The sequence below is a fragment of the Etheostoma cragini genome, chromosome 21 (genome assembly GCF_013103735.1).
Source record: "Etheostoma cragini isolate CJK2018 chromosome 21, CSU_Ecrag_1.0, whole genome shotgun sequence".
Classification (NCBI taxonomy): domain Eukaryota; kingdom Metazoa; phylum Chordata; class Actinopteri; order Perciformes; family Percidae; genus Etheostoma; species Etheostoma cragini.
Genome location: NC_048427.1, coordinates 10,367,585 through 10,380,854, shown reverse-complemented (window position 1 = coordinate 10,380,854; position 13,270 = coordinate 10,367,585). Strand labels below are relative to the sequence as shown.

Below are 13,270 nucleotides of genomic sequence, written 5' to 3'. Positions count from 1 at the left end.
CCCCCCCCCCCCCCCCCCCCGGTATTTTTCTAGATATTATGAGACCTGTACAATCCCTGTTGATGTACTGGCGTTCGTACTGAGTGTCATTTTGTAAAAAAATGTCATTAGATGTCTCATGTGGCTTGCACAGGACCCAGGAGTCTCACAGATGATCTACATGCTTTCCTCCTAAAACCATATGTGACCTTTCTCTAGTTTATTTACAGAATGGTCTGGTGGCTTGTTGCTTTATGTTAAAACGTTAAATCTCCCTGCCATTCTCCTTGTTGAAGTGTTCTTTGACATATTGCTACATCATGATCCGCATTCACATTGGAATCAGCTCAATGTCAGAAAGTAAATGGTTGTGTGTCCCTTTTTTAAATTGTGAGATTGAGCAGAAGCCTTAACTGAGAGAAAATGAGGCCTGTACAGATTTATATAAGTTTAATAATCTACAAAGGTGTATTAAAAAACAGTTTTCACTCATCTACAAGTAAGCCCAAGAGGAAGGAACAGTTACCTCATGGGAGTGTGCTGACGGTTTTATAAAATTAAATATCTGTAATTTAAGATTTGAGGAAAATGTATCTTTTGTACTTTTCATGTGAATATTATTTTTTAATTTTAATTTTCTTTTAACCTTTTCACAGTTTACCATTTACTGTGTGATTGTCACAGGACATGAATAATAATAACCACTTTATTGGGAGTTGTTTTAATGCATTATTTCCTATTTGTTCAATAAGTTCCACAATGTAAATGTATAGTGTGTGTGTATATATATATATATATAAAAAACAATCACTTTGGTAGCTAATTTGATTGAATACATTGTGTGCTTTACTGTGGAGGAAGGTGGGAGTAAATATACATAAGATAATATTTTATGAAGAAATGGTCATTTTATATGGAATCTTTTTCATACATTGTGTGTCATTAAAAACATATGAAACACTCCAATGACTTCTTAACCTTTACAGAGAGTGAAAAATAGATTTTTCTCTTTTTAGTTCCATTTCCTCTCATTTTCTAACACATTGAACTCTTTTATCTACACTGGATTAAATCTATAACTGCACTGATGGGAACTAGGCCCAGTCTATAGTGATGCTTTCTTTGTCATCCTGTCAGATTTTATTTTCTTTAAACTGTTACGATTCAAAACTGATAAACTAATTCTGTCTTTATCTAGATACACAAATACTGATTTAGTGCTTTGAGTTGATCCATCTAAAATGCAAAACTGGTGTTACGCAGATAAAGAGTTTGAAAACGTATACATAATTTAATATGGGATTAGTTTCCATAATTTAGTCCCTGTTACTGCACAACAAGCTGTTCCTGCCACCCAGTGATGGGAACTGGAACTACAAGAAAGAGTTATCTAAACAAAGGCGATAAGTGAGCATTTTCTACTAGTTTGAATACTTGGAAACATGTTTAATATTCAGTATGATTTATTTTTCTCCTATACAAGTAGTTCTAGTCTTGTGCTATTTCCACTGACAATAGCATATTTAACTACCTCTTCCTCTTGCTTTCTACTTATTCACTATAAACTATAAATGGGTACTTGTGCTGTGCTTCAGTAGAATATGTAATATTCAAAAACGTAGTATATAGTAAAAGTCCAATTGGCTACTCAAGTCATGCACGTTTGATTTGAGACAACATCCAGTGTTCCTCTTTACTCCTCCTTTAAATAGCTTTAAAGTTGGATACATCTTCTTTTTTCCACACTGATGATGATTCAAACCTTAGGCTTTTCTATGGCAGCACCATTTAATCAAATATTCTTGAAATCTTTTTTATATTAATCATGTTGAACTTTTCTTTATCTCCTTGTTAGATAGCAATACCAAAGATACGCCATCAACATTTTCTTGGCATATCACAGGTTTAGGCTGTATTTACTATACAACTATGCTACTTAACAGATTATGTAAATAACTTGATGTAAACTCAAACGTGGGCAGTCAGTAAGCATGAGTGTCAGCATGTACATATGTCGCATCCATGACCGCATGGGTCATTTGACAATTGCTTACAATCTGAAACATATAAATTATGATGATGCTTCGTAAAATTCTGTAATTATGTTCATCTGCACACACACACACACACACACACACACACACACTTCATATACTTTATTTGATTCCACATTACAAGTCAAATTTCAGTTGGAATCACATTTCGGGAATTCATCAAAACAGATTGGCACATTATTATAAATGATCTAATTCTAAGGGTACAGGAAAGCCTTTTCCAAATAAACATGCTTCCTATGGTTGCTGAGATTGAACAGTACTTTGCCAACAGTTTGGCCCCTGTTTTGCCATTCTGAGAGATATTAATAATGTCTGGTCTGTTAGCAATTCCTAAAAAAGTTAGCAGGTGAGTAAAACCATTTAGATTGTACCGTAGTGTGTTTAAAGGTTAAAGAATTTGAGCAGCAATGAGGTCCACAAGTCTGTTAGGTCTGGCAGTATGTAATCCTTTAAATGGTGGACCATGTCCATGATGTGGGCTACTGACTCCAGGTTTCGAGGAGGGTCAGGCAACATGCAGTGGGGTGAACGGATGGAGGCAAACCCGAATGATGAGTTGTAGACATGCATTTAAACAGAAAGTAAGGACCTTCTTACTGATGGTTGGCACTTTTGCCAACTTTCCCTGGAGGTTAAAACTAGTATTCCATGTTTTGGGCTTTTTGAAAAGACAGAAGGGTCTGCCTTGATGTTCTAGGCAGGAGCACGTGAGCAGGGTTGTTGTGGTGCAGCCTGGCATATATACTAATCTATATATGAATATGAATCAGAGTCTGGTCAGTTGGATTGTATGGTATTTGTTGTAAGAGCATCATAATAACACATGTGAAGTAATAGAATGAGACTAAATCACAACAAATGAAATTAATTTTCCCGGTGAGATTTCTGTAAAACATTGAAACAATACGGAAAAAATCTGTCATTCAAGAAGAAAAAAACAAAAAGCACAATCTAAATTTAGATTTAGACAATGCTATTTTCTTAGGAAAATACACCTTTCCATCACACAAATTATTGTTTTTCCAGCATACAGCTTCTGTAGCCCAATATGCAAATGGTGTTTGTTTATACCTGCACACCTGCATGAGCACATCTGTCATGGAAGATGATCTGCCCACATTCATCATTTATAATATTATCATACGTGAGGAACCAAATGGGTCTTTGGGTTTACTAAGTAATCCAGTTGATGTGCTTGGGTACAGCAGTAGGACTTTGTTTTACATGTTTATTGGACTTTTCCTTACTTTTGTTAGATCACTGTCTCAGTCTGAGGTTTCAAATTATAGGAAATTATACACAGAAGCATATGTCTTCTAGACTACAATGATGATCATGTATTTTGTTCTGATATGTTCTATTCAAAGCCAATAGAACAATTGTGTTTTTTACTCGTTTAAATTTACACATTCATAGTAGTGTTAGTTAAAACGTTTGGGGTTCATTTCTATTTATCCTGATTAAAGTTCCAGTGCTGACTCCAACGCATTCCTCAGAACCTTCCACTAGCTATCTCATCTGTTAGGCATGCTGGGAGGTGAAGTCCCTCCAGGGGAATCCAGAACCACCTCTTGGTCTTCTGTGTTTACCTGTTCTCCATTATAGAGGATCTAAAGTTTACTATCAACAATAATGAGAAAAACAAAATGAGTTCAACAGCTTTATTGTAAGTCTTACTTTGTGAGACATTTTACTATTGATTTCTAATGACAATATCAACATTTCTCTATGTACACACGTACCAAAGCATGTACATGCAGCAACTAAACAATGGGTGCACAATATGAGGAAAATTTGCAATATGCAATAACGCTGTTTAATATCTTTAAAACAATATGACTTGCAATAAACAAACATATATTAAAGTGTACTCAATTCTTACTCTATGCTGCTTTTAGTATTCAATTAACATGTAACAAATTGCTTGTTGAATTTTAAACAAATGAAAGAACATAATTTCCAACAGTCTGTAATTGAACAAATTGAACATAAAATTAACCATAAAATGCACCATAAAAAAACAATTACAGTTTCCTTTTTAAGTGTAGTTGTCTACTGATAGAGTGTTTTTTGTGATATGTGGCAGTCTTTTGCAATGTGTTAATTGCGCAAGTTGACACTGCAATGCCAATGCAAAAAAAAAAACATTAATTGTGCAGCACTAGGCCTAAGAATGCAGATTTTAGTACATCAGAAAATTATTTTTTGATGTTCTTTTTCTATGAGGGCAAACATATTAGTTCACATAACAAAATGAACAACATACGTACATAACTATGTAACACTAAATTAATACAAATCAAGGATATAATCACACAAAAATGTGTCAGATGTAAAACATCATAGACATTGGCTTATTTGAATGTTAAGTTTGAGGTTTATTTCTACTTTTTAACATAACAGAGCTGAAAGTTGAAATGTTTTTAGACAGCAGCTGAATATATCACAGGGAGAAACAGAAGCAGATGAGGCATGAATTAAGACTTCCTGCAGCATCCAAGCCTGAAACAATCCAATTTGCCATGATTTTTTAGGTGGAGTATAGGCATGACAGCAGAGCCTAAAGTGGAAGTAGTGGTGATTGGTATAGCAGCAGTGCATATGAAAGTATTGAGACTGCCGATCAGGGGCCTCCCAATTACTATCAGAAGCACTGGAGGAAGGTAAGACAAGACTGTTATTACCAGGCTGTTGATGAGGGTCTGAATAGCTCTTTGCTTCTGCAGGTGGATGTTTTTTTGGCCAAGGTCAGACTTAATTAGTGCATGGAGGATTAAAGAATTACAGATTACAATTATCACCATAGCTGTTATAAATGGCAAAGTGGCAAACATGGTGTAGTATAAGTTTTTAATAAGAAAGTATGCAATCCCAGAGGCAATCGTCAAAGTCCAAACGATGCCGGCCATCGCGAACCTGGGAGTCAGACTCTTCCTCTTGCGGTAGGTGATTGGATGAACCACAGCCAGGTAACAGTCCAGACAGATACAAGCCATCAGGAGGGGTCTTCCACATATGTTCAAGGCATAAATAAAATTCCAGCTGGCTTCAAACAGCCAGATCTTCCAGAACATATGATTTGATAATCCAGGTACGGTAGACACCAAGAAGACACCGTCCATGACGGAGAGGTTGAAAATGAAAAAATCATTTGGTGTGAGGGCTGTTCCTCTCCTGTATGTCTTGAACATATCCCAAAGGATGGCAATAGATGCAGGAAAACCGATAGCAAAGCACAGCATTGTGAAAAAAGCCCAAATATATGTGCCTTCTTTGAGGTGGTTACATATCTCAAATTCTTCCCCGGCAAATGCGGATGTGGCAGAGTTGTTGGACAGACGCTCGGAACGAAGAAGTATCCCAAGCAACATCATGGAGCAGAGTGGTTTGGAGGATCAAAAACCTAAGCGACAGACTGTTTAAGAGCTTGAAAAATCAGTTGTGCTGCTGTGTCTTTTTGCCTTGACCAAAGTGTCAGACATCTGTAGGAGCTGCTGCATTTGTTTGACATCAATCAAAAAGGTCATACAGTGGCAGTGGTTATGCAAATCATGTATTTAGTGTCAGTTTTACATATCATGTATTTATGGAAAAGAGAAGACCTGCAGAGCACAGGAGATTCCAATAGCATGGCTAAAAAGGCAAGATTTCATATTCAAATACCAAATACCAGAATAGGTGTCACCAGAGAGCAAAAAATAAAGTTGTAGGTCTTCCATTCACCAAACATATTGTAAGGTTAAAGTGCATGATTAAAGCCCTTAAATGGCCATTAACCTCTGCTCATAAAAAGTGATGCAAATATCCTCAGAATTGGCAAACACTGTGGTATGGAAACTCATTATGTATGATGACTGGACAAGCAAATGTTGTTTTAGCTTTTACCTGTTGGAAAAAAACAAAGTGCGTGGCAGCATTAAAGGCAAATTAGATCAATTTCTACAAATGTGCTATCACTGTTAATGAATTACCCTACACAAATTGCTGAGAGGAACAAGACCGATGTGTGTGCAAACACATTTACCATCCTTCAGTAGAAGGTTAAATCTATGGTCAAATCACAGCTAAATGTAGGGAGAATCCCAGTGTACTGGCGAGATGAGTTTGGGAGAAAGGGCCAAGTACAACCTGATTTCTATTTATAGATTCAAAAGAGATGTAAGTCTTTAATAAGGGAAAACTGTGAACCTCAACATATCTGTATACACAAAAGCAGCTTTTTCATAGCTGAGATTTTCAAAACATCTTCTCGAGTTTGGAACGCAGCCTCTCTCATGATGCCTTCATGTACTTCTCGTAAACTCCAATGATGTATTAAACTCTCCTTCCGTGAAGATGTTTACTTAGAACTCGTTGGGCATTCAAGTTGTTGGCGGAAAAATCGCAAATACACTGCAACATTCATTATCTATTAACTATACGTCCCTTAAACCTCGCAGGAACTCGAGTACAAAAAACATATTTTCCCCCGAAACTACTCGCTGGGCCGTTTTTTGCCTTGTTGTGATATATATTATATTCGTGCCGCCCCTTGAAGGTAGCACCAGCAGCCTCGATGACGCTAATCGTCGCATTATTTTTGTCCTCCTGTCGTCGCCATTGCTGCCTTATAGAACATCTTTCAGCAGCTGTTTGCGGTTAATACATGTAACAAATTTTGTATTTGAAAGTTGAAGCTTTTACCTTATTTAAAGCGTCCGGACTACATGGACTCAACAGAAACCGAGCTTATTAGCTAGCTAGCTAACGCTACATCATAGGAATTACACAGCGTTAGCAGAGACAATACATTAACGCTAGCTAACTAACGTTAGCATAACGTTAGGTGGTTGTGCCTTGTTGTCTGGTTGGTGATTACTTGTCTTTTAGAGGTTATTTGTACAAGTGTTGAAGATGTCGCTACACGGTAAACGTAAGGAAATCTACAAATACGAGGCGCCGTGGACAGTTTACGCCATGAACTGGAGTGTCCGGCCGGACAAACGGTTCCGCTTGGCGCTCGGTAGCTTTGTGGAGGAGTACAATAACAAGGTAACTTCATCAAGTCCCATTCTGATTTTTAATGACAGACATGGCCAGATTAACGTATTGAAGGAGATGTACTTAATCAATGAAATGTAGAATATTAATTGTCACCCCTCCCCCTCCTACTACAGGCCCCATATCAAAGTCAAGTGAAAGTAACGGTTCACTGACCAACTAACGTTAGCTAGCGTGATACATAATGCCCAGGGCCGCTCCTACACCTTTGGGGGCCCTAAGCAGGATTTAGTAGTTTTCTGTTATGCATAAATTACAACGCTTATGAATATCTTTTCCTCGTCAGTCAGGCACAAGATCTTTCCATAAACTGTCGTTTCTTTAGCCTAATATTTCAGTTGCAATCCTGGCAGTGGTAAACAATCATTAGCAAGGGCAAATAATAATAATAACTAAATTAAATATAGCTTAACGTTGTTTCATTAACCTAAACAACAATCAATGATCAACAAATTTATTTTTCATATTGCTCCTAATAACCATTAAAAACTCTCAAAAAAAATCTAACCCAAAGTCCAGTTATTTGTCAAGTTTAGGTTCATTAAACCATGTCCAACAGAAACATTTAATATCAGATAACGTCCATAATAATTGGACTTTAGGTTAGATTTTTTGACAGTTTTCAGTGGTTATGAGAAGCAACATGAGAGATAAATTTTGTGATCACTGATTGTTGTTTAGGTACATTAAACCACGTTAAGCGTTTTATAATGTCTCTTCAAACCGATGTTCGCATTGGCAACACACAGCTAAAGAAGCTGACAAATAGCCCATTCGTTCCCTCCGCTTAAAAACTATATCTTTCATAAAAATACCCAGCACAGAATGTTAACGGGGTTGACAGTCTCTAAATGTTTTAACTTTTATGAGCGCATCTCTCTCTCCGCGCACCAAGCTCCCCGAACGCCGTTATCAACGGAGTATTGATTGGTCAGTAGGCGGTACTTTTACACATGTTGATGTCTAATCGCCAACACAACTTGCCCCTGACCAACATACACTCACCTAAAGGATTATTAGGAACACCTGTTCAATTCTCACTAATGCAATTATCTAATCAACCAATCACATGGCAGTTGCTTCAGTGCATTTAGGGGTGTCAAGACAATCTCCTGAACTCCAAACTGAATGTCAGAATGGGAAAGAAAGGTAATTTAAGCAATTTTGAGCATGGCATGGTTGTTGGTGCCAGACGGGCCGGTCTGAGTATTTTACAATCTGCTCAATTACAGTCACGCACAACCATTTCTAGGGTTTACAAAGAATGGTGTGAAAAAGGAAAAACATCCAGTATGCGGCAGTCCTGTGGGCGAAAATGCCTTGTTGATGCGAAAGGTCGGAGGAGAAGTGGCCGACTGTTTCGAGCTGATAGAAGAGCAACTTTGACTGAAATAACCACTCGTTACAACCGAGGTATGCAGCAAAGCATTTTGAAGCCACAACACGCACAACCTTGAGGCGGATGGGCTACAAAAGCAGAAGACCCCACCGGGTACAACTCATCTCCACTACAAAAAGGAAAAAGAGGCTACAATTTGCAAGAGCTCACCAAAATTGGACAGTTGAAGACTGGAAAAATGTTGCCTGGTCTGATGAGTCTCAGTTTCTGTTGAGACATTCAGATGGTAGAGTCAGAATTTGGCGTAAACAGAATGAGAACATGGATCCATCATGCCTTGTTACCAGTGTGCAGGTTGGTGGTGGTGGTGTAATGGTGTGGGGGATGTTTTCCTGGCACACTTTTGGCCCCATAGTGCCAATTGGGCATCGTTTAAATGCCACGGCCTACCTGAGCATTGCTTCTGACCCTGTCCATCCCTTTATGGCCACCATGTACCCATGTACACAAATCTCCAACTGCAAGATGCTATCCTATCAATATGGGCCAACCTTTCTAAAGAATGCTTTTAGCACCTTGTTGAATCAATGCCACGTAGAATTAAGGCAGTTTTGAAGGCGAAAGGGGGTCAAACACAGTATTGGTTTGGTGTTCCTTATAATCCTATAGGTGAGTGTAAGTTACCACGGCAATTGAACCAGTCACAACCGATCCACTGTTGTGATACAGAAAACCTTGGGTTGAACCTGAAGTTAACTCGTTAACGCCAAACCTTTCTTTTTAGTGCAAGCATCAGGTAGTTCTACTTCATCCTCCTCATCCGAGTGGTAAACATTACCGCTTTGCCGTTTTGGCCATTTCTTTGCTGTTTTCTTGAAGGTTTCTCTATAGAGCTCCCCCTAAAGCTTCAGAATAGACATTCGGCAGCTCCTATGTTTACTCCTGTCTGACTCCTCTCTCGGTCAGTCTGCTGTTTCCTCTTTCACTGTTCCTCCGAAAATGCTTTTCCAGCTCTCTGCTTCTTTTTTGCCCGCTCAGCCATGACGATAGTGTGAAAAACTCCATTGCTACGTTGTTAGCCGGTTCCTGAATGGCTGTATGTGCGCAGTGCCGTGAAGCAATTTGTTACATCGCGAGACCTGACCTCACGCAATCCTTCGCCATGCTGGGGCTGTCGGGTTGCTGGCCGAAAGTTGCAAGGGTGGGTTTTCCGTTCACAGGCGCTAGGAAGGAGCGAGATGACCATCATTTAACTCCAAAAATGTCATATAACCATTCCAATGACTCCATAGTTGTCCTGTTAAAAAAAAGCTGCATAGTTCCCCTTAAACACGCCCTCGGCACCCGCCTTGTTCACTTATGTGTTGGCCGGTTCTGATGAGGCCTATGAATGAGACTATTTAGAGTGTATTACGAAACTGTTTGTGCGTTTATAAAATATTTTGTGATGATTGTAGGGAGCAGTTTGCCCTCATTTGAGAAAAACATCATCAATATATGCAAGACATTTTCCAATGCAATGGAGGAAGTGAGTTGCAGACATTTGATAACAGGTTAGTGGTTTAATACAGTTGTTCCCAAAATAGGGTTGGGGGCCCCCCAGGGGTGCTTCAGAGAGTTCCAGGGGGTCCTCAGCAAAAAGGGGAGTCATTTATTTTCACTTAAATTCCATTCATAAGTAACACAATGAGAGAACGTATGACTATTTTGCATAATCTACTTTGTGGGTATTTCACGTGAAAACGTTTGGTTCAAGAAATCTTTTGTTTTTTTTAATTTCCCCCATAAGTTCTTTTAACTTCTTGATTTGTCCTTTTTTATTTCATCTTGCATTACTGAAATTTATTCTGTCAGTTAGTTGTGCACTTCTTAACCTCGGCTTTGACAAATTATCTATTTATAAAGATTATTATATATAAATGAGGACCGGTATGTATGTTTTAAAACTAACGTCTAACTTTTTTCAGAGTATTTAATTGCACGAGTGGAAACTGGACATATGGTGGTATTACAAAGAATTGGGAAACATGACATAAAATCAAAATGTTCGGGTTGAATATTGGAGCGGAAATTGATCAAATGTATCCCTAACTGGATTATCCCATCCGAGGATCCCTAGAATCATCACCGCCTGTCACACCTGACTGTACTGTTTCTCCGCTCAGTAATGCTACACTGACTCACTCAAGGTGAGTTATTGTTTTTTTTTCACAGGTTCAGATAGTTGGTTTGGAGGAGGAGAACTCTGAGTTTGTGTGTCGAAACACCTTCGACCATCCCTACCCCACCACCAAGGTCATGTGGATTCCCGACAGCAAAGGAGCGTATCCTGACCTGCTTGCCACCAGCGGAGACTACCTGAGAATCTGGAGGGTAAGGGGACTAGTCTCATCTGAACCAATGGCCTCGTGTAGTCCTAGAAATAGGCCTAGGTTTATGGTCGCCGCAGTGTCCCTGGTGCAAGGTTCACACGCCAAAAAATGACTTAACTCTATTTGGGTCTAACGTGTAGGTTCCAAAAGTTGTCGCGGTGCTTGGTTGTACACCTCTTAAAGCTATAGTGCGTAGGTTCTGTCATCTCCATGAGGACTTCTAAGTAGTCCACGTGACACAAGCATACCATAATCAGGCACGTGCTCCACCCCTCGTCCACACAGTTGCTCGTAGCCAAGGAGGACACGGAGGATTAAAAAAATATAATGGACTTTTTAAAAGAGACAATAATCTTCACTTGAGTTACCGCGCACAAAGGTTGCTGGACAACACCGTGTTCTGAACACAGCCATGCTGAGAAAGACAGTTAATTTATCAAAGCTTTGAAAATTGACTCTTGGAAAGGGTGTTTTATAACATCAAGAAACAGATACAGTTAATAATTAGTACACAAAGACAATGTTATTCGGTACGTTTGTGTTCATCATGGATGTTTTTACTTCTGTTGCCAGTCAGCCTACTCTCTACTACTTCTTGCTTATTCACAGGTTATTTTGTTTGTAGGCCAGTTTGTGGAGGTCCGTTCCATGGTGTCTTGCGCGAGTATAAACAAAGCTTAAGGCTCTCATATGCCACAGCATGGAACCAAAATGGTGTTTTTCCTTTTCCTGAGAATTTTACATTCTGGTATGCATTGATAATTCAAACAGTTTTATTTATTTATTTTATTAGTAACTAATGCTATAGAGGTGTCTTTTGCATTTATTTTGATGAATGTATAACTTTAGGTCACTTGTGTAACCCCAGTTCTCAGAGTAGCATGAGTGAGATGTGTCACTATGGGATACGCAGGGAGGCGTATCCCATAGTGAGACATCGAAACGAATGCTCTGAATGAGAACATTGTGACTTCTTATGCATGATGACTATAGTAAAGCCTGTGATTGAAACAAATTAAATTCAGCTACGATGCAATCCAACAGTTTTTCCACCTTTCTTCTCTTTTTCCCATCATTTTTTTGTGGTGGATGTGGTCTGTATGAACTCACTGATTCCACAAATATAGACAGAAAAATGTTTTCTACATACAGGTGGGCGAAACAGAGACCCGACTGGAGTGCCTGCTAAACAATAACAAGAACTCTGACTTCTGTGCACCACTCACATCCTTTGACTGGAACGAGGTGGACCCAAACTTGCTAGGTAAAAGCTCAGTTCAGGGTTACCTAAGGGCAACATTGTTGATACAGTTATGTTCAGAATAATAGCAGTGTGTTTGAAAAATATCAATGCATTGGGAACACTGCACATTCAATTCCAAATCAAAACAGGATTTTTGGGTCAGTACTTTGGCCACCAAACATGACGTTTCACAAGAACACAAGTCCATAGAAGAACACAGATTGAGAAACACCCTATGACTCTACAGAGCTTACTAGTAAATTATTTGCAATGTAAAAAAACAAAAAAATATGATTTATGATGTTAGTGATGTTGAACTGCTATTATTTTGAAGACAACTGTATATATAAGCTTCACTGTCCATAAGTCATTTGAAAATATTGATGACATTGTTTTTATGTTTTTTTTTTGTGCAGGTACTTCCAGTATTGACACTACCTGTACGATCTGGGGACTGGAGACTGGACAGGTGCTGGGCAGGGTCAACTTAGTGTCTGGTCATGTCAAGACGCAGCTCATTGCCCATGACAAAGAGGTAAATCTTGTCACATGAATGCTCAAACCTTCAAGAATTTTTATTGTGTTTAAAAAAATTGCTACCCATAGATAACAAGTAACTTTCCCATCTTCCATGTCAAATGCTCTTCAGTTTGCTGTTCAGAACTCACCGTCTGGTTGCGTTGCAGGTGTATGACATCTCTTTCAGCCGAGCGGGTGGAGGCAGGGATATGTTTGCCTCGGTGGGAGCGGACGGCTCGGTTCGCATGTTTGACCTGCGTCATCTTGAACACAGCACTATCATCTATGAAGACCCGCAGCACCACCCACTGCTCCGGCTCTGCTGGAACAAGCAGGACCCCAACTACCTTGTCACCATGGCGATGGACAGCATGGAGGTTAGTGGTGCTCCTTTGATGTAAATATGAGGTGATTTGGAAACATAGTGCTTGCGTCGTTTCTGTTTTCTATATTTACGTAAAATACTTGATATGCTCTTGAGTAGTCTAGATGTTGAAACAGTCGTCGGTTAACGTCCGTATTTTTCCTTCTTCTTATCCTCAGGTGGTGATCTTAGACGTGCGTGTGCCCTGTACTCCGGTGGCCAGACTCAACAACCACAGGGCCTGTGTCAATGGAATCGCCTGGGCGCCGCATTCCTCCTGTCACATCTGCACAGCAGGTATGCAGGTTTTACAGAACACACAGTTAGCAATTACACAGAGGTTGAGAGAGAGAGAGA

General features: G+C 39.2%; 2 protein-coding genes across 4 annotated transcripts in view; one reads left to right on the top strand and one right to left on the bottom strand.

Moving 5' to 3' along the window:
- Positions 1-5,292: 5,292 nt before the first annotated feature.
- The window catches only part of LOC117937285 (potassium voltage-gated channel subfamily H member 6), an 18,688-nt gene continuing 10,710 nt past the window's right edge, over positions 5,293-13,270 (bottom strand). For all 3 annotated transcript variants that reach the window (XM_034861124.1, XM_034861125.1, XM_034861127.1), the window contains one exon: positions 5,293-5,304. The gene's annotated coding sequence lies outside the window, so the exon portion shown is untranslated. The remainder of the gene's footprint in view (positions 5,305-13,270) is intronic.
- LOC117937319 (DDB1- and CUL4-associated factor 7-like) overlaps positions 6,573-13,270 on the top strand; it is a 9,131-nt gene continuing 2,433 nt past the window's right edge. Inside the window, exons 1-6 of the mRNA XM_034861199.1 lie at positions 6,573-7,067; positions 10,630-10,788; positions 11,940-12,051; positions 12,447-12,565; positions 12,717-12,926; positions 13,093-13,210. Coding sequence (XP_034717090.1) covers positions 6,930-7,067; positions 10,630-10,788; positions 11,940-12,051; positions 12,447-12,565; positions 12,717-12,926; positions 13,093-13,210 — 856 coding nt within the window. The 5' untranslated portion in view covers positions 6,573-6,929. The remainder of the gene's footprint in view (positions 7,068-10,629; positions 10,789-11,939; positions 12,052-12,446; positions 12,566-12,716; positions 12,927-13,092; positions 13,211-13,270) is intronic.